The sequence below is a fragment of the Dermacentor albipictus genome, chromosome 8, assembly GCF_038994185.2.
Source record: "Dermacentor albipictus isolate Rhodes 1998 colony chromosome 8, USDA_Dalb.pri_finalv2, whole genome shotgun sequence".
NCBI classification, from domain to species: domain Eukaryota; kingdom Metazoa; phylum Arthropoda; class Arachnida; order Ixodida; family Ixodidae; genus Dermacentor; species Dermacentor albipictus.
In genome coordinates, this window is record NC_091828.1 from 108501056 (window position 1) to 108522567 (window position 21512).

The window sequence follows — 21512 nt, forward strand, 5'->3', positions numbered from 1 at the left end:
TGATCATCCTTCTTCACAGAGTGTAACGGCAGTGATATTTTTTTCGTTCCGTCGCTCTTCGCGCGGTCCTTAGCTTGTTCTCGAGCTTCTTTGTTACCCTCCTAGTTACCCTCCTAGAATGTAATGGTTGTACTTTTTTCACTTGAACGATCGTGGTAAGTTGAATATTTGTGACGTCTGAGAAAAAAAGGCTTGATTACGTTATTTCATATGTGTTTTGACTGTAATAACTTAGGGCTGCGTCACCGGAGAAAATTGCTAATGACAAACTTGTGTGACGCAAGGTATGCGATCATATGTAGACATCCATGGTAATTACAATAATGTAAAAAGAAGAATAGCACATCACCTGATTTATTTATTGAGTATAGTGCTCATTTAACGGCAGCTGACGGCAATGCTACATCACCACACATCGTTCCGAAGGTATTCAACAATGGTGAGATTGTGCATACAATTAATTGCTTTGTGTATATTGACACGTGTACATATTTATCTTGCTCGGGTGACCACGTTTCACTGCTGAACAAATGTTATCACGCAGCGCAGGACGCGCCTGCAGTTTCCTGAATGTTATCGATGGTTCCATGCCCTGTCTGTCACCGAACCTTGTGTAATCTGACTGCATGTATGCGCGACAAAAAAGTTTAGAGCTTTGTGGAAGACACGCAGGTCCCTGCGATTAGTCTGGAACGTTCAGCCATTGACGTGTAAAAGCCGACGCGCTTGAGCCGTTGATCAGACTTTGGACGATCGCCGACTGTATTCGCCGCTATCGTTGGGCTATAAGTGTAGCCTGTTTTTGTGGGCACATGTTCGCCCAATAAATGTCAGTTTTGTCTTTTAGAGTATTGCTACTGTGTTCTTCAACGTCACCACCGCGTGACAATATCTAGAGAACCGATTTGTAGGAGCGTATGTGGTGCAGCGCGAAACGCGACAAAGGATAAAGAAGAGCGAATACGAGCGGTTGTCCTCGTTCTTCGGTGTCCCTTGTCCCGCGTCGCACTGCATCACATATTCTTACGGAAAACCAACTGATTCAAGCCATCACCCTAGGTTACAATTTCTGGGTTTCCTAAGGCAAGCCTTTCTTATTCAACGGCTCGTAGCTATCGTGCTTGTGACCTCCTTCATACGTTCGTGTAGGAACTGGATCGTTTGCGCAAGGAGCGTGGTTCCCCTGCGCCAGAATGGTTCAGAAGAGTGTCCACTTGAATCTGTCTTCCTCCCTGTAGACTGCAAGAGCAGCAGTTGTCCCTTTATACATATAGTGCGCAACAACTTCGAATAGTGAAGCCTCGGGTCGAATACGATCCGAATGGGTGGGACTATTCGAATCGTATAGGATGGCTTGTACTGACGTCGGTCTAGCCGCCATGTTGGTGGACCGGCACGGCGAGAAGTTGTGTCCCTGACGTCACGTACAGTGCTAGAATACTCGGATGCACACCCCAAATTTTGTGTTTTCGGTTATGTGGCTAGGAACTGAATTCGCCGAGGTGTATGTCGAAAGTTCTTTATAAGTGTTCTTCGAAGAACATCGCTTGAAAGGAAGGTGCGTGTCTCAGTAATGGATAAAAACATATTCGATCAACTGTGGTTTTTGGCCGAGTACATTGCGCAACCTCTCGCGCGCAGAGTTCGCACTAGGCATACAGCTTTTTTTCCTTCTCTACTTAATTCACCACCAGCGCTTCGCACATTGCCTCCGAGATTTGCCGCCCGATCTCGGAGGACATGTTTTGAGTTTTTGCACTTCCCTAAACCGACAAGCGCGGCACGGAGGGCTCTGTTGACCGGCGTTTCCGCAGCGCCACCTGGGAGGCCGTCACGCCCCATTGCACGTTGCCCGCTGCATTAAAGGGAGCAATATATGGCTCATGCGCTCCAGAATCATTGCCTCACATGTAGCGCAATTTATTTAACGAGTTCAAGAAGTGTTACAGGGCCCCTTTAGCGTGATTTCAGACACTGAGTGAAGAAAGGGAAATGAACAAAGGATAAGGCCTACATATTCGAAGATTCCAATGAAAAAAACAAATAAGCTCTATCATTGTAGGCACTTTTATGCGCATCTATGAAACACTATTATGTGTCGACCGTGCCTTCATCTACGTGATCTGTTTGTAGTCACGATTCAGCGGCTTGCTGAATCCTATAAACGTCGCCGTCGAACAATACAGCAAGCAGGGACCGTCTCGAACCAGGACACCACCGGTTGGAGCGCCAGCCCGCTTCATCCTCGTGATCCGCTTCTCGATGCCGTCGGTAGAGCTTCGGTAGTGAACGTGTACACACTTTATGTGAGGCTTGAGACGGGCACTGAATGCCTGCAGGGATTCCGCGGCGTCATTGTCCTGTAATGGCGCCGCTGACAGAAGGCACAAGTACTGCAGGTGGCGGATGCGGGAAATGTTTTCCTGGAATGAAACGATGCCCGCAGAAATTTATGTTACTAAATAAATATAGGATATAGGAATTAAATAATATAGGACATGTAATGAGGAGAGAAGATAACCGATGGTCATAAAGGGTTGGGTTACGGTCTGGATTCCCTGACAAGGGAAGCGTAGCAGGGGGCGGCAGACAGTTACGTGTGCGGATGAGATAAAAAAGGTTTGCAGCGACAACATGGCCATAGTAAGCACATGACCGGAGTAGTTGGAGAAGTATGGGAGAGGCCTTTGCCCTGCAATGGGCGTAGCCAGGCTGGTGATGATGGTGAATTTAGACCTCAAAAATTTAACGAGGGCGCAAATATCTTTACCTCGCACTCTTATGGCGAAAAAAGTGTTGCAAGGGTGTGAGTTATAGACATTTACATTCTCAATCCTTTCTTTCTGGGTTCTAAAAATTGTACAGTGCACGCCTGTTGGCTTGTTAGCCCATGACCGCAGCAGAAATATCACGAAATAACAGATGTGTGTCTGTCCCTTTTTTCCCGTCGTATTATTTTGCGCTGTTCAGCTCAACAAACGATGCAACATGCAAGTGCACCAGGCGAGTGGCAGAGCCTAGAACGTTTCGCGGAAGCAATTTCAGTTGCGCCTGTCTAACCTTTCTATGTCTGTGTCTGCGGTGAATCTTGCAACCCCAGTAAACATAGCGCAGAAGTACTTTGTTGCATATTACTTTTTTCTTGCTGAACAAGCAACACACCACACAATCTGTTGGTTTTTTTTTTCGCTTGAGATTGTAAGATGCGTATCTCATGTCACAGTCGTGGGAAAACGATTGTAAATGTTTCCGGATATCTGGGTGGTGATCACGATTACCATGGCTATGTACTATTTTGCTGTGGTTTCATGCAATAAAAGAGTTGGTAGTCCCTGCTCGGTCCTACCTCTCCCTCCACCATTTTTCGTGTATTTTGCGCAGTACGCCATTCAGTGAGGCCTCCCCTCCCCCAAATAAACAAACTAGGAAATTTCATTTCCGGCGCTTTCGACACATTTAGATTACGGAACCATGCTCGTGGCACTGAAAGCCCGTAGCGCAAACCCGACTCACTTGCAGACACGCGTCGCCGAAGGGCAGGACATGGTGGCGAAGCACGAGACATCTCAGCGAGCTGTTTCTGGCCAGCCGCTGACCCAAGGACGGGTAGTCTGGGTGAGAGGGACTAGGGCAGTCTGACAGCCGCACCGACACCGCTGGGCAAGCCTCGACGAACCAAAGGAAGAAACGGACATGCACGTCACTTAGAGTCAGCCTTGCAAGCGCATTGTGAAAGACGGGGGTGCTGTCGCACATTTCCAACATGTCTTCGTGATCGAGGAGGAACTCACCCTCGCAGACGGCGCACCGAACGAAGCTGCCCCGCCTATCGTAACGCAGGTCCAGTTCATTGAAGTCTGCGCAGTTCTGTGCTAGACGGCGCAGAGCTGACGGGCGGCGAAGCCCGCAAGGGGTCGCCGAGAGAGATCGCAGATGCGCCAGTGAGCCGTCCTGGAGTAGTGCCGTCAAGTCGAGGTCGGGTCCGAAGTGGAAAGCGCTTATGTTAAGCTCGACGACGTGCTGGAGCTTGACGGAGATGAAGTCGTGAAGACTGTCGCGGTAAGCGACGCCAGCCGTGGCGTAAGGACCGTCGGAGGGCTGTGCCGGAAGTAGCAGAAGACAGAGTTGGCGCACGTTCGTCCAGAAGTGTCTAAAGCCGGCCAGGCCAATCCATTCCGGCGTGCAGCCTTCTGCGTTGTGGACGGCAACCAGGACCAGCTGTTGCGGCAAATGGAGGGGATTTGTGTACCCGAGAGCGAGATCTCGGAGTAGGACACAGTTCCACATGTTGCTCGACCTCTGGTAGCTGACGTTGGCGCAGACGGCCGCGCAGCTCGTGAAGTCCAACGGTGTGGACGGCAGGCATTGAAAGGAGGCTGGCACCTCGGAAGATAACGTGAATGTTTCCAAATTGACGCCCTGTTCGAGGATGGCGTTACATTCCAGGAGTGCGTTCATGAAGTTTCCGCGCACGAAATGAACAAGGAGCTCGTCGAGCATCGGGCAGTAGCTCAGGAGCGCCGAGAGGAGCTTGACGTTGTGGTCGCCACTCACTTCGGCGTACATGCGGCAGAGACTGACAGCAAGGATGCCTGGCACTTGCGACGCTGTGCTGTGCACCTCCATTATTTCCGAGTCCACGTCCGTCTCAGCCACGAGGGTGAACTCAACTTCCTTTAGACGCAGAAGCCGGTTTAGCATTAAGTGCAGCAGGGCGCTCGTCCAGAGCGGGCAGGCGACGCACTGCAAAATTTGGAGTCCCGTACATTTGGCGATGTGTAGAGGCAATTCGTTGGGTTCGAGAAGGATGCAATTTGTGAGGTCGAGTTCGCGGATAGCCAATACTGATTTCACAGCTTCTAGCTTCTCGACCAGAGAAGACAGCCCTCGGTGGGCGCGTAGCGCCACCATTATTTTGGTGTCCCTGTGCCGTGTCTCTTTAGTGGAGGGCTTAAGGCTCGGGGAATTATTGAGGCTCGAGTGGCGCGGCCCGACGAACGGGGAAAAGTGATGGTTCTATTCGAGGGTTACGCATGACTTTCGACGAATGCTTGTTGCACACGGGATACACTACGGGCGAGCAACGTGACGTCATGGAGGTGCGGTGGCGCTGTCGTTACCTGCAAGGCGTGGAGAAGAAATATTTCCACGAGATTTTCGAAGCCGTGCGTTATACGGAAGGTGCTCGAACGACTTTCCTACCTTTACTCGGCAAAGATTATTGATCAAAGCGGCGAACAGTGATTAAGAGCAGCAGAAGTGACAAAGTTGTTCGCTCGTTTCACCCCCTTCTGTTTGCCTACTTGTTCGCAGTATGCATATACAGATTCATGAACCAGTGGATATGATGCGCTACCGGAGATAAGATTTTACAGAGGGAATGCATGTGCGGCTTCAATACACCGGAGCCAGCTTCAAGCGATATAGCCTCTATTCTTATAGGGTAGAGACTATATATTTCAGGTTACACTTAGAGTTTACCCTTCTTTATACGTTACTGGCTGCACTTACGTGAACCCGACAGGCATGGGCATGGGCATGGCGTGACTGCGTGCGGTTTTACATGAACTCGCTTCTGAGAAGTCTTGAACAACGACCGCACCCAGGGCCGTGCCGAGATATCGACGCGTCCGAACTGCACTTCCGGTTTCCCCCTGCCGCGTGCAACAGCTTCTGCTTCGTGGGTCATGTCGTTATGATTAGGTTAGATGCTTGTCTTTGCCTTGTCATGATAGCCTTCCCGTTGCACTGTGCACAAATCGCGACGTCACACTGCCCCCGCTCAAGTCTTAGCGCTGGCTGTAGCCCGACCAGTGAGCCTTTGCATGCGCGCTGCAAACGGGTCGAGCTGGGTCGACCTCGTGACGTCTGGCCGACTCAGCCCCACCCGACACTCGTTCAGGCCGTCCAGGCAGTGTTTGCACGAGCTCGACAGACCAATTCCAGCCCGACAAGCCGACTGGACCTGCTTCTGTCTGGTGCATGCCCCGCCATGTTAACGCTTGGCAGAGACTATAGCAGGCGGTGCATCGTGCTTAAGCACACTCCTCTGTTTCTTAACAAGGGGCAAATTAACAACAATGTGATATCGATAAGATGGTGCGTCAACTCACAACTAATATTTTTTCGTTAGAGCACGGTGGCTAATGTACGGAAGACAAAAATGGATGTAACTGAGGGCAACAAAATTAGACAAAAATAAAGCGAGACAGATTAAAACTTGAACAGTTCACTCCCTTCGTCAACAAGCGTGTTATGGACGTTCATGTAATTGCACAAGCGCGGCGTACGAAAATGATATGTTCCAAGAATTTATAGTCATGGATGAAGCGTTTTCGCATCTATCTGTGTGGCGTAGTTTTGATGCCTTACTAATCGCTTCCACCGTGTTATCTAACGCACGATATAACTTCACAGCCTTCCTGACCGTGGTTCTGGTGAGCATGACGAAAAACTCGATTTAAAAATGAATTTTGCTGGTTTAGGCGCCGAAACCCCGATACGATCACGAGGTACCTTGTAGTGGGAGGACTCCGGAATAACTTTGACATCCTGTCATTCTTTAAAGGGCGCCCAGTTCATGGTTCAAGAGCGCTGTTTTGCGCATAGCCCCAGTAAAGTTTTGTTTGTTCTCCGTCCTCGCTTCACCGTTGGAACTTGAAGCTTATCGGACGATGATCGGCAGTTGTTGGTCAAACGCAGGCAGGAAACGATGAGGTCAGATGTACAAGAAGTATTTATACGTAAACTTTTCTATATACATGGCAGGTACAACAAATACATTACAATTTTGAACAACTGAGAAACAAGGTCTCACTCTTCGACTGTCTCGATGACTGTTAGAGCCCAGACTCGTTTTAACGTACATAGTACGGAGGCTCACTGGTCTATCAGCAATCCTGATCTCAGCCAAGTCTGAGGGACAGCATGTCGTCCCGATTTTTATAGCCCAAATATGCAAAGAAAAAAAAGGCGGTAGGGCCGTTGGCCCGTCCCACAGGTTCAGTTGCCAATCAGAGTCAACCGTTTGTTAAGCCACAACCCACAGGGATGGGCTTACTCTTAAAAATAAACATATTGGAAAACAAAGCTCTTTTCCTTCTTCGCCAAAACTCCGTTGCCCTCTCATTTCTCCGTAGTGAGTGACCGGCTCAGCAAAACACGCCAGGCCCGAACAAGTTATCGCTAGACCGTTTCAAATGCCAACGGCGTCTAGGCTGCACATGTCTCGGAAGCAGGGGCACCGGCACCACGAAGTGCCGCTGTACTCAAGTTTGGCCGTCTGGGAGACGGATGACCCTCCTTGTCCTTCAAATTTATTTTCTAGAAGACAAAGTTCTTTGAGTGCGTGTTTCCAAGACGCCCTCGTGCGAATGCACTCTTTACGTGTGCACCGCATTCCTACAGCGTGCACGGTAAGCTGGTCTTAGACACCACGCAGGCAGTCGCACCCAACAACAAGGCTGGCGATTACGTTCCGGACACGTAGAGGATTAGGTCCATGCTCACTGCATGCGGCACGGAGTCAGAGTTGCTAAGTCCTTCTTAACCTCGGCGGCGCCTCCAATTAGTCAGGGACTCGGGCGCCAGACCCACAATACCTTTTGTACAGCGGTTCGTTTCAAAGCTGGTCTGTGTGACCCGTCGGCGGACTGCCAACATCGTGCGCACAATACTGACTTCCAGGAATCGGCACACGCCCGCCTGGCACCTGCCGCGACGCGTCACCCAACCCCGCGCGTTGCCTCTGACCCCGCATAACACAGCAACTGTCACCCCGCTGACATGGGGGGAAGTGAACCCCCTCTCTATACACAAAGCACGAGGCCGATTCGTGAGACTTAAGAACCCGAACAATCAGAGCGACCTTACAGCCCCTCATCCAAATGCCGCGGCCATGGCCGTGGGATTATATCCCGCTCCCTCGAGCTTGGGAGCTCGTATAGCAATGCCCTTTGCTGTGCAGACATTTCTTAAATTTCTGTGCTTTTTTGTTTCCTAAGTATACGCCTACATCATGTCCTTATTACGGCGTCCTTATTTTGTCGATACAGAGAACACGAGCCAACTCATCGAAAACGAAACCGCGCTTTTGAACAGGACCATGCGGCAGCATCAGGCGTAATTTAGACATGTCTATTCGATTCAACCAAGTTTGTTTGCGGATGCTGAACCTATGGATGGGGCGCTACAAATCTGGGAAGCTAAGTGGAACGTTTGGGGAGGAACCGCGTTTCGAAGAGCAAGTTCAGCGCAAGGTCGCTCTTTTTTATTTTTTTTTCGGAAATTTCATGACCAGCTACTCGTGGCTGCGCTGATAAGAGTCAAGGATGTCTCTTGAGCTGATTAGTTGCATCGTGCCGAGTGTTACGGGGTCGTTCTTACCTCGGCAACATTCCCATGTATCGCTCCATTGACGTAAAGGGCTCGTTTAACTGTCCATATTTTCGGGGCGTACTGTCGGTATACTTATTAGCAACCATTAATAGGCACGAAACACTCATATATTCACGTCAAAATCGCTACAGCAGTAGCACACACGGCGCGACTGTCGGTTTTAAAGTTTCCGTCATCACCATTTATCCACCACCTCGTATTGCACTAAACAACTCCTCGAGGAAATGCAAGTTTGCATGACTCACATCCTGCACCAGCTCATTTGTAATAATTGTTCGACCACTTCAATGTATATCGCTCACTTCGAGACGCGGTTAGTGGAGACTGCTTCCGCTGCACAGTTAACACAGTTCGCGTTCGCCAGTGATCTCAATGTATACCCAATAGCCCTACAAACTCAAACCTACATCTCAATCGCGCCGTTGTCACAGCTCAACTACCGACACGTTATGACCTCCCTTGCTCTAGACTCCTACTGCTTCGACTGGTTCCTCTGCGATTCCGAAACTGTGGCCATCAAACATCCAGTTCTCCTTTTTTTCTGTAAAAAGAAAGGAAAGCCTCAACAGAAGCGCATTAGGAAACTTACGTCATGAGAAGTTGATGATGTGTGGTGTTTTATGGCGCAAGGGCCAGGTTTGGCGAAAGAGCGCCATGACAATTAAGTGGTAATGTCGACGATGTATTATGGATGGCGTGCACAATGAATTCCTCATGGGAGATGTCACATGGCTGTAAAAGGGCCTAAAACCTGTAGCTGTAAATGGCGTAGAATATATAGCTGCTAATATAATGACGGTGACTAGGCAGTGATGTGGGCTATGGCAATGGGCTTTCGTTAAAACATTATACAATAAAACGTAACACTGACACCAGAGTTTCAAGAGAGCCCTTCAATGCAGGGCTGTTTGTCATGTGCTAAAAATTGCCTGGGCAAATGATTTTCAGGGTGTTGGTTTCAGCTAAACAATCTAAGACTAGCTGCAGTTTTAAAAAATGGTTCGTCACTAAGAAAAAATGCAGTATGGAGAGGTGTATTTTCCCGATACGCAGAAGGGAAATACTTTTTACTCCCTGTTTCTATTGTAGGGTACTGGATAAGAACAGGGAGGACTGTTAGGCTATCGCCGCACCTACTACAAGTAGGAGGATGCCCGCCAGTCGAGAGGTAGGAGTGAGTACCGTAAGTGTGTCCTATTCTTAATCGGCAAAGAAGTACGTCCTTGTACCGTGCTTTTTTGTCACTTATCGAATTCCGCAATTTCGGTTTTATAATGTGGAACTTATTCAATGTTTGTGTATCCCACTGTACTTTGATTCCTCAATTTACGGCGCAGAAAGGGTTATAGGTCTGTGGCAGGAATGGGGATATTTCCATCTGTTTCGCTAAAACTCACTGACGTAGCGTTTTCGTCAGCAGCTACGTTGCCTTATATAGCTTTATGGCCAGGTGCCCAGCATAGTATAATGGCTTGGTTGCGCATATATGCGGAGCGTAACAAGCTATGCAGCTCAATAAAGACCGAATTCTTATGCTTTCGTAAGCTAAATAGAGCTCTCACTACACTTAATGAGTCTGTGAAGACAATAGCCTTAGCGATATTTGTGAGCCGTATGTGTTGATTAGCCTTAAGAATGGCGTATGCTTCCGATGTAAAGATACTGGTGTTTGGGTTTAGTGGTCCAGATGTTGTAAGTGAGGGTCCCAGAGCTGCGTAAGCAACACCAGCTGGAGACTTCGAAGCATCTGTGTAAAATTCATCACATGAGTACCTCTCCTTGAGTTCCAAAAAAATGCGAATATATGTGTGCCTCCGGGGCTCTTTTGATATTTCTAAGAAAGATGTCACATTGGATAGTCTGCCACTCCCAAGGTGGTGGAAGCCGTGCAGGAGCCATTAGGACATTGTGTAAAAGAGAGACCCCTGTTTTTTCTGAGAGTGATTCCAACCGGAGGGACAGAGGAGGCGTAGTGGCTTGGGCGGTTACGAAACAGCCTAGGTGGACAAGTCGCATATAATAGAATGACAAGGATGTTTAACATCTGAATTAACTTTTAGGTCGTAGGCGAAAGTTGACTATGTCCTTTGGTAGTGCAATGACCATTCGTTTGATTCGACGTAGACGCTTTGCTCAGGGCTAGTCTTAAATGCGCCTGTAGCAAGGCGCATACCTGTGAGCCTCACGGCGCGGTTGGCACGAACAAATGGTATTTGAAATCACAGAAGACATACACCACCTTACGGAGAAAGGACATGAAATAATTTATCAGAGGCTACCACGTAACTGTGGTACCATGGGCAAGGAATGTGCGGATCAAGCTGATGGTTCAGCTCATGCACAAGGCGACCGCCTATCGATCCCGCTGTCGAGAACTGATGATGCAAGGATGCTACGCCTACTTGCGCGCCAATACACTACACCAGAGTGGAATGAACCACATGAATGCAGAGCCATTAACGCACCCTGGATCCGACCTTATGCATCCTGCTTCCACCCAGACTTCCTCGAAGAGATGCGACCCTTTTGAGTAGGCTATGCTTAGGCGTTGCGTTTACCAATGCCTAATCGTTCCGCATAGAGATTTACGGCACCGCAGCATGTGGTGACTTCAACGACGCGGGAATGGTTCGTGATGTTTTTTGCTAGTGTGCGTAATACAGTACGCAGAGGCAATCGCTTTCCGCCATGCTGAAGCAGTTTTTTTTATTGCGATAAATACTTGCCCTTAGGCATAATTCTTGGTGCGTATATGTGTATTATATGTTTGCTGTGAGGCTTGTGTGGTGTATGAATTGAAGCAGTGTTTTGTGGAATCTGCTGTCATGTATCCAGCGGTCATAGCTGGTTTTCACACTCTAGCGGAGGCCGGCTTGCAGTAGGAGACGTTAGATGACCAGCCTCTTTCGGAAGAAGGAATTCTGAAACATCAACACGACTTGAAATCGCATCAGAAGAAATCCCTGTTTGCTCTCTTATCCACACAGCCTTCTTCCTTTCTCTTAACATCTCGCCTAACATTTTTCGTTACCTCGCTCTTGGTGCAGTCCTTAGCTTGTTCTCGAGCCTCTTTGTTACCATCCTATCTGCTGCCCCATATGTTAGCGCCTGTAGAATGTAATGGTTGTGCACTTTTCTTTGCAACGGCAGTGGTAAGGTAAATATTTGTGGAGTCTGACATCGAGAGGCTTGTTTACGTTGTTTGATACTTGTCCTGGCTGTAATAACTTGGTTGACGTCACCTGAGAAATTGTTAATGACAAACTTGTGTGGTGCAAAGTATCCAATCATGTCTACACCACCGTGATAATGACAGTAATCTAAAAAAAGGGAATAGCACATTAGCTGATATAATTACTACAGTAAAGCGCTCATTAAACGGGAGCACCGCACATCCTTCTGAAACAGTCCAACAATGGTGAGATTGTGCATATAATACATTGCTTTCTCGATATTGAGGCAACCAATTTGTAGGAGACTGGGTGGTGTAGCGCAAAGCGCGACAAGGGACAACGAAGAACGAGGACAAGCGCTTGTCCTCTTGTGCTTGTGACCTCCTTCATGTGTTCGTTCAGCAACCGGATCGTTTACCCAAGGACTACTGTTCTCCTGCACCAGAACGCTTCGGAAGGGTGTCCGCTTCAGTCTGTTTTTCTCCCTGCAGACTGCAAGAGCAGCAGTGGTCCGCTTATACATATGGTGTCTGACAACTTCGAATAGTGAATTCTAAAGCTGAATACGATACCGAATAGCAAGGACCGTTCGATTCCTACGCGATGCCTTGAACTGCCGTCGTCCTATCTTTGGCCACGTTGGAGGACCAGCACGGTGAGAAGCTGCGTGTGTGACGTCACGTATACGTTTCGAACAGCCACTTGCACATTCCGTATTTTCAGTGTTGCGGTCCTGCGGCTGACAATTGAATTCGCTGCGGCCTATATTGAAAGTTCTTCTTAAGTGTTCTTTGGAGAACATCCCTTGAAAGGAACGTGCGTGTCCCAGTAATGGATAAAAACATGCTCGACCAACTCTGGTCTTTGTCCGAGTACCCTGCGCAACCTCTCGTGCGCCGTGTTCGCACTGGGCCTACAACTTTGCTTCCCTCTCTACTGCATTCACCACCAGAGCTTCGTGCATCGCCTCCGAGAACCGCCGCCGTCACGGAGTTCGTGTTTTGAATTTTTAGAGAACCCGTCACCGACAAGCGCGCCACGGAGTGATGTGTTGACCGGCGTTTCCGCAGCGCCACCTGGGCAGGCCGTCACGCCCCATTGTAGTTTCCCCGATTCATGAAAGCGAGCAATATTTGTCTCATGCGCTCCTGAAGCATGGTCTCGCATGTTGCGCGATTTATTTAAACGGCTCAAAAAGTTTTGCAGGGCACATTTTGCGCGAATTCAGACACTCAGGGACACTCAGGGAAGAAAGAAGAATAAACAAGGGATAAGGCATCCACATCCGATGATACGAATAAATAGAAGCAAATGATAAGCTGTATCATTGTAGGCACTTTTAAGCGTATCTAAAGTTTTATTACGTGTCGGCCGTGCCTTCATCTAGATGTTTGTGAAGTCACGATTCAGCGGCTTCGCGAGTCCTATGAATGTGGCCGTCGAACAATACAGGAAGCAGGGACCGTCTCGAACCCGGACGCCACCGCTTGGAACGCGACACTGCTTCATCCACGTGATCCGCTTCTCGGTTCCGTCGGTCGAGTTTCGGTAGTGAACGTGTACACACTTTATGAGAGGCTTCAGGCGGTCGCTGTACGTCCGCACGCACAGCTCGGCGATACTGTTCAGTAATGGCGCCGCCGACAGAAGGCACAGGTACTGCAGGCTGGCGATGCGGGAGATGGTTTCCTGGAATGGTGGGATGCCCGAGAAAATTATATTCTTGAATAACTTAGATTTCCAAAAAATTAATAAGGGCGTACATGTCTTTATCTCGCACTCTTATGGTGAAAAAAAATGATGCAAGGATGAATGATAGACATTTACATGCTTTACCCTTTTTTTTTTTGGGTGCATTTTACAGTGCATGCATTCGGGCTTGTTAGTTCATTACCTGAGCAGAAATATCACGGAATAAGAGGATGTGTATCTGTCCCTTTTTTTTCCCCATCGTATTATGTTGCGCTGTTCAGCTCCAGGAACGATGCAACATGCCAGTGCGCCAGTCGAGGGGTAGAGGCTGGGACGTTTTGCCGAAACAACTTGAGTCGCCCGTATCTAACCCTTCCATGCCTGTGTCTGCGGTAAATGTCTTAAATTGACATGAAGCTTTCAGAAATTGTGCTAAACAAACTAAAGAATTTGATGGGAGCAAATCAGTTTTGCGTTAATGCAGGAACTTATGGTTGCGATCGGTTGCCTGTTCTGAGCGAAACAGTAAGCTCTGGGGAGCAGTATTTATTTTTTCCTTTCTTGTGCCGTTAGAGGGTGACAGTGTCTGCGAGTGTAATTATATAGTTACCTTCAGCATTTGTCGCAAGAAAGATACGCAACTACAGTGAACCTAATGCGGAAGTACTTTGTTGCGGATTAGTTGGTTCATGCACAACAAGTAGTGCAGCGCACGTAATCTGCATTTCTTGTTGTTCGCTTCTGACATGAAAGTGTGCGCACTTAATATCACAGTGGCGGCAAAACTATTCTAGATGTTTGTGCATTTCCGGGTGGTGCTAGTGGTTACCTTACATATCTATTGGCTTCCTGTCGTTTCATGTCATAAAACATTTGGTAATCTAATTTATTTGTAGCGCAAGCTGAACAGGGACAACAGAAAGGCACATCTAACACACACAGCTCTGTGTGCGTGAGATATATGCCGGTATTTTTCCTTGTTTAGCCTGCGCCACAACAAAATAAGATATGCCAAACCGACAAGCCCCTATTGCTATCCTCATCGACAATTGGTAGTCTGCGGTCTGTCCTACCTCTCCCTCCACCATTTTTCACATATTTTGCACAGTACGTAACTCACAGAGGAAATTTATAAACGAGGAAATTTTAGTTCCGGCCCCGTCGACACGTTTAGATTGCTGAACCATCCTTAAATTTGCTCGTGGCACCGAAAGCACGTAGATCAAACCCAACTCACCAGCAGACACGCCGCGCTGAAGGGCAGGGCATCGTGTCGAAGCACGAGACAACTCAGCGAGCTGTTTCTGGCGAGAAGCTGACCCAAAGACGTGTATTCTGACTGCGAGGGGCTAGGGCAGCCTGAGAGCCGCACGGAAACCGCAGGGCAGCTCTCGATGAACCAAAGGGACACGTGGTCATGCACGTCACTCAGGGTAAGCCTGGCAAGCGCATTGTGAAACACGGGGGCGGGTTCGTACATCTCTAACATGTCTTCGCGATCGAGGAATAACTGACCCTCGCAGCCGGCGCACTGAAAGAAGTTACCCCGCCTATCGAACCGCACGTCCAGTTCTTTGAAGTCCGGGCAGTTCTGTGCCAGACGGCGCAGAGCTGACGGACGGCGAAGCCCGCAAGGGGTCACCGAGAGGGATTGCAGATGCTTCAGCGAGCCGTCCTGGAGTAGTGCCGTCAATTCGAGGTCGGGGCCGAAGTGGAACGCGCTTATGTTAAGCTCGACGACCTGATGGAGCTTGACGGAGATGAAGTCGCGAAGGCTGTCGCGGTACACGGCTCCTGCCGTCGCGTAGACACAATCGGAGGGCTGTGCGGAGAATAGCGGAAGACAGAGTTGGCGCACATTCGTCCAGAAGTTTCCAAGGGCGGCCAGGCGAATCCACTCCGGCGTCAAGCCTTCTGCGTGGTGGACGGCAATCAGGACCAGCTGTTCCGGCAAATGGAGGGGATCTGCGCAGCCGACTGCAAGATCTCGGAGTAGGGCACAGTTCCACATGTTGCTGGACCGCCGGTAGCAGACGCTGGCGCAGACGGCTGTACAGCTCGTGAAATCCAACGTTGTGGACGGCAGGCGTTGATTGGATGCTGGCACCTCAGAAGAGAACGTGAATGTTTCCAAATTGACGCCCTGTTCGAGGATGGCGTTGCATTCCAGGAGGGCGTTCATGAAGTTTCCGCGCACGAAATGAACACGTAGCTCGTGCAGCTTAGGGCAGTAGCTCAGGAGCGCCGAGAGGAGCTTGAAGTTCTGGTCGCCGCTCACTTCGGCGTATATGCGGCGGAGATAGCGGGCCAGGGCGCCAGGTACTTGCGACGCGGTGTTGTGCAGCTCCCTTATTTCCGAGTCCACGTCCGTCTCAGCCCCGAGGGAGAACTGAAGTTTCTTTAGACGCGGAAGCCGTTTTAGCATTAAATCGAGCAGGGCGCTCGGCCTGAGAGGGCAGGCGACGCACCGCAAAGATTGGAGTTCCTTACATTTGCCGATGTGCAGAGGCAATTCCTTTGGTTCGAGAAGAATGCAATTAGTGAGGTCCAGTACGCGGATAGTCAGCACCGATTTCACAGTTTCTAGCTTCTCGACCAGAGAAGACAGCCCTTGGTGGGCGCGTATCGCCACCATTATTTCGGTGTCCCTGTGCCGTGTTTCTTTAGCGACGGGCTTCACGCTCGGCGAATTGTAGAGGCTCGAGTGGCGGGGGCCAAGCAACGAGGAAAGGCGATGGTGCTAACAGAGCGTAACGGCACGACTTTTGACAAATGTTTGTTGCACACGTGATACACTGCGGGCGAGCAACGTGACGTCATAGAGGTGCGGTGGCGCTGTCGTCGCTCCCAAGACGTGGAGAAGAAACATTTCCGCGAGATTTGCGAAGGCGTGCGTTTCGCGGAAAGTGCTTGGACGAGTTTTCCACCTTTACTCGGCAAAGATTATTGTGCAAAGCGGCGAACTGGAGCAGAAGTGACAAGGTATTGTTCGTTCGTTTCACCCAATTCTTTTTGGCTTCTTGTTCGCTGCATGCAGTTACACATGCCTGAGCCCGTAGTTATGATACCGTACACGAGATAAGATTTTACGGGCGATGTAAATGCACGTGTGGCAACAATGCACCGGGGCCAGCTTCAATTGATATAGCCTCTGACCTTATAAGTTAGAGGCAATGGGTTACAGGTTACACTTACAGGTTACCCTTACTTATAGGTTAGAGGCTACATTTAAGTGAACCCGGCAGTCAGAAAATTGGGCAGAATGAACATGGCGCGACCGCGTGCCCTTTAACATGAACTCGCTTTTGAGAAGTGTTGAACAACGACGGCTCTGAGGGCCGTGCCGGGATATCGACGCGTCCGAACTGCACTTCCGTTTCCCGCTTGCCCTGTGCAACAGCTTGTCTTTCATGGGTCATGTCATTATGATTAGGTTAGATGCTTGTCTTTGCCTTGTCCTGATAGCCTTCCCGTTACACTGTGCACAAATCACGACGTCACACTGCCTCCGCTCAAGTCACAGCGCTGGCTGTAGCCCGACCAGTGAGCGTTTACAGGTGCGCTGCAAATGGGTCGAACTGTTGTCGACCTCGCGCAGTCGGGCCGACTCAGCCCGACCTGACGTTCGTTCAGGCCGACCGGGCAGCATTTGCACGAGTTCGACAGACCAGTTCCAACCCGACAAGCCGGCTGGACCTGCTTTTGTCGTGTGCATGTAAAACGCATAGCTGTATTAACGCTTGGCAGGGACTACAGCCGGCCCTGCATCGCGCTTGAGCGTGCTCCTTGGTTGTATTACAAAGGACAAATTAAGAACGATGTGACACCGATAACATGATGCGTGAACCCACAACTATTATTTTTTCTTAGAGCGTATTGGCTATTGTACGGAAGTCACAAGGAAAAAAAAAGGAACTGAGGGCAACAACATTAGACAAAAACAAAGCGAGACAGATTAAAACTTGATCAGCTGACTGCCTTCGTCAACACGTGTGTTATGGACGTTCATGTTTTTGCACAAGCAAGGCGTTCGAAAATTTTTTTTAAGAATTTATAGTCATGGATGGGGCGTTTTCGCATCTATCTGTGTGGTGCAGTTTTGCTGCCTTACTAATCTCTTCCTCCGTGTTATCTAGCGCGCGATATAACTTCACAGCCTTGCTCACCGTGGTTCTCGTGAGCCTGCCGCAAAACTTGATGTGAAAATGAATTTCGCTGTTTTATGCGCCGAAACCACGATACAATCATGAGGTTCCCTGTAGATGTATGACTGCCGAATAATTTTGACCACCTGGATTTCTTTAACGTGCGCCGAATGCATGGTACAGGAGCGTATTTTTGCGTTTTAGCATGGTAGTAATGTAAAAAATGGAATATTAAATCTAGTAGGGTATAGTGCTCATTACAGAGGAGCAGAGGGCAATGCTACATCACCGTACATCGTTTTGAAGGTGTCCAGCAATGGTGAGATACTGCATATAATAAATTGCATTGTCTATATCGAGACAACCAATCTGAAGAACACTGTGTAGGGTAGCGCGAAGCGGGACAAGGCACAAAGAAGAACAAGGACAAGCGCTTGTCTTTGTTCTTCGGTGTCCCTTGTCCCGCTTCGCGCTGCATCACACAGTCTTATGGAAGAACCACTACTCTATACCATCACCTTACGTTACAACTTGTGGGTTTCCCAAGGCAAGCAATTCTTCCTCAACGGCCGGTAACGATTGAGCTAGCGACCTCCTCCATGGGTTCCTCCATGAACGGGATAGTTTGTGCAACGACCGCGATTCTCCTGCACCAGAATGGTTCAGAAAAGTGTTCACTTGAATCTGTCTTTAGCCTTGTAGACTGCAAGGGCAGCAGTACACTCCCCTTATACATTCGATTCGTACATAATCGGACCATTCGATTCGTACATAATCGCTTGAACTGCCGTCCGGCTAGCTGTGGCGACGTTGGAGGACCAGCATGGTGAGAAGCTGCATCCATCAGGGCGCGGGCAAATTTCGAATATTCGCATGCATACTCCGAATTTTCAGTGCTCTGGTTCTGTGGCTAAGAACTGAATTCGCTGCGGTGTATATGGAAAGATATATTTAGGTGTTCTTTGAAGAACATTTCTGCAAAGGAACCTGCGTGTCTCAGAAATGGATAAAAAATCCCAGTGCCCTTGCGATCTGTGAGGAAGGATGACGGACGTAGGTAGGTTTGTATGATGGTCCCTCAATGGCTAACTGCACCTCCGCCGCGGGTCGGCCCGGCATTGCATTATCTTCGGCATTGGCCCCCGTATGCGGAGTGCTTGACGCGACTTCACCTCCGCCGGGGAGTTTCTTGCTTCCCGCAACGACACGAAAATCCCCTTGGACGGTAGAGGTATACAGCTTCCCTCTAAAACATACTCTACCAACTCTGGTCTTTGACCGAGTATTCTTCGCAACCTCCCCTGTCACCCGCCGTGGTTGCTCAGTGGCTATGGTGTTGGGCTGCTGAGCACGAGGTCGCGGGATCGAATCCCAGCCACGGCTGCCGCATTTCGATGGGGGCGAAATGCGAAAAAACCCGTGTGCTTAGATTTAGGTGCACTTTAAAGAACCCCAGGTGGTCGAAATTTCCGGAGTCCTCCACTACGGCGTGCCTCATAATCAGAAAGTAGTTTTGGCACGTTAAACCCCATAATTTAATTTTTAACCTCCCCTGCGCAGTGTTCGCACTGGGTATACAATTTTGTTTCCTTTTCAACTTCATTCGCCGCCAGGGTTCCGCATATCGCCTCCGAGTTGTGGCGCCCGATTTCAGAGGCCGTGTTTTGAGTTTTTGTAATACCCGAAACCGACAAGCGTGGCCCTGCGGGCTGCGCTGACCTAAAGTCCCTTAAACTTAGCAAAGTTATGCCACGCTTTGAAGAATGCCGCCTCCTCCTCGCGCGTTCTGGCCGAAACCGACACGGCGTCGCTATTGGCCTAATAGCATCACGTAGGCCCTTGCGCCGTGCATCAGCGCCATTTTTGCTCGAGAAGCCTGTACGGAGTAGCAAGGAGCGCATGTTGGCGCCGTTGCTAAGCGGGAGCAGTGTAGGCGGCGCCACGGTCGAGGAGGGAGCGTAAAAGAGAGGAGAAACGTGGAGGAGTGAAGTTGGAGGAGACTGTTACTACTTTACGAAGTTTAAGGGGTTTAATTTATGCTGACCTAAGGTCCCTCAATTGATGGGGCGATATGCAAACGCGCCGGTGTCCCAACCATTGGGGACACGTTGAAGAAACCAAGCTAATCTAAATTAATTCGGAGTTCCCCATGACGGCGTGCCTCTAATCATATCGTGGTACGTAAAACATCAGAATGAATTTTTTCCGTCTTGTGTACCTTGAGTGTTCCAGTTAAAGCAGCACTGCTCCTCTGCGAAAATGACAATGTGAAAGAATGCAGAGAGACGTAGTATACAGACATAACATGAGCACTTCAATAAAGTGTTACTGGTGCTAATTAGGGGGGAGTATGGAGAACTATTTTCGGAATCACTGTTGAGGGGACCCGTCAAGTGCGTTCTTGCTATCAAATTCCAGCCTCTCGCACTGTAATAAATAAAACGATTCCATGCCCTGGTACGTTGTTCAAATTATCAATACTGAGAACGTGTGGAAACCTTTCTCATGGCCGCCAAAATCCGTGCATGAGCTACAAACATCCGTAATAAGCGTGGAGCAGAAGTGGCCCTGTTGCTAGGCGTTGCTGGCCCCAGGCGTTTGGAATCTCTCGCGCGCCGGCAGAACAAGGGTATCCTGCAGGTACGCAAATGAGCCTACGAAACCACGTACGCGTGTTTGAACACACTGTGTGCATGCGTTGTGTTTCTGCAACACGAAATCTCAATTTGCGGGCGCTTTATGCCTTAAATAACAGACCTGTTCTCTCTTTATATTTTTTAGCGATACTAATACGACATTATTGCGGCCACTTACCGCCTGACGAACAAAACCTCGCCTCAAGAACTGCTCTGCAGGGCTCGAATGAACTTTTCCGCGGATTTTCTCCGGTGTCGGGTTAGCCGTCGTCTTCTACGGCAGGGCCACCATAGGTGGCGCCACTGTCGAGGGCGCGACTACCACGGGATTGGAGCGGAGGAGGAGGGAAGTGGTCGCCGCCAGTTTTGGACATAGAGGGGTGTTATGTTTATAGGCGTTTCCGCAGCGCCACCTGGGAACGTAGTCACGACATATTGTACATTCGGTGGGTGAGGGAACAAACGCGAGTTAATGACATCTTAGTTGAAAGGAAGAAAAAGAAATGGGGGCATGGGCAGGACATGTAATGAGGAGGGAAGATAACCGATGGTGAATAAGGGTTACAGTCTGGATTCCAAGAGAAGGGAAGCGTAGCACGAGGCGGCATAAAGTTAAGTGGGCGGATAAGATTAAGACGTTTGCAGGGACAACATGGCCACAGTTAGTACATGACCGGGGTTGTTGGAGAAGTATTGGAGCGGCCTTTGCCCTGCAGTGGGCGTAACGATGCTGATGATCACTGCACGCTGTCTGGTGCATGAGAGAGACACAGAGAGGAGGAGGAGGAAGTGAGAGAGGGAAAGTGAAGAAATGCCTCAACCTGCACCACTAGTGTATCGCAGGTGGAAAAGGAAAGCCAAATAAAAAAAATAAAATAAAATGGCATAGGGCCAAAAATATAATTTGGTTAAAAATAAAGGAATAAATATTTAGCTGTGAAAGAAGGTAGAAGAGAAGAGAAAGGGAGATAAGGTAGGTACGAGATTGAGAAATGATTTATTAGGGGTATAGGTAAAGAGAAAAGGAAAAGGGAGGTAGAGTTAATCACCACCAGCGTCCACGGCCAAGGGAACGGGCGGGCTGCGGGCCTTATTGAGTAAACAGTACTTATTAACTAAATACAAAATGTAAGTTGAACTCCTCTTGACTGACAAGTTTGTCTTCTTTACTTGCTTGACTTGATTTGGCGAGGGTCTTCCTCTGGATACTTGGCCGGGTCTTCCGTGGTTGGCTTCATTCTTTTGCTGTGCCTGGTAAAACTTAAGAATAGATTTATTTAATGTAGTAAACATTTGTTATTTTATTATGGTTTATATTTGTAGAATTTAGGATTTAGCCTTTAGTATGTAGCTGAAGCTTGAGCTGTGATAGATCATAAACATAAATAAAAAATAAAATGAAATTTATGTATGCTTTTGTTTTCATTTTTTTCTTTCTGTTTTGTTTTTTTTTCTTTTTTTGGGGGGGG

The 21512-nt window shown here is 48.9% G+C and overlaps 2 protein-coding genes across 4 annotated transcripts; both read right to left on the reverse strand.

Annotated features, from left to right (window-relative positions):
- Positions 1 to 1648: 1648 nt before the first annotated feature.
- On the reverse strand, positions 1649 to 20287 carry LOC139049023 (uncharacterized). Of its 3 annotated transcripts, none has more exons than XM_070524046.1 (3): positions 20222 to 20287; positions 3514 to 5120; positions 1649 to 2423 (listed from the first exon to the last, which is right to left on the reverse strand). In XM_070524046.1, exons 2-3 carry the CDS (start codon positions 4909 to 4911, stop codon positions 2115 to 2117), a joined length of 1707 nt encoding a protein of 568 aa, XP_070380147.1. In that variant the 5' UTR covers positions 4912 to 5120; positions 20222 to 20287; the 3' UTR covers positions 1649 to 2114. The 3 variants fall into 3 exon arrangements, with proteins under 3 accessions (XP_070380147.1, XP_070380146.1, XP_070380148.1); XM_070524045.1 differs by lacking the exon at positions 20222 to 20287 and adding an exon at positions 5512 to 5647; XM_070524047.1 differs by lacking the exon at positions 20222 to 20287 and adding an exon at positions 5203 to 5275.
- LOC139049024 (uncharacterized) lies at positions 12724 to 16208 on the reverse strand. The gene is made up of 2 exons (XM_070524048.1): positions 14500 to 16208; positions 12724 to 13259 (listed from the first exon to the last, which is right to left on the reverse strand). The coding sequence occupies exons 1-2, from the start codon at positions 15895 to 15897 to the stop codon at positions 12954 to 12956; spliced, it is 1704 nt and encodes a 567-aa protein (XP_070380149.1). The 5' UTR covers positions 15898 to 16208; the 3' UTR covers positions 12724 to 12953.
- Positions 20288 to 21512: the final 1225 nt, after the last annotated feature.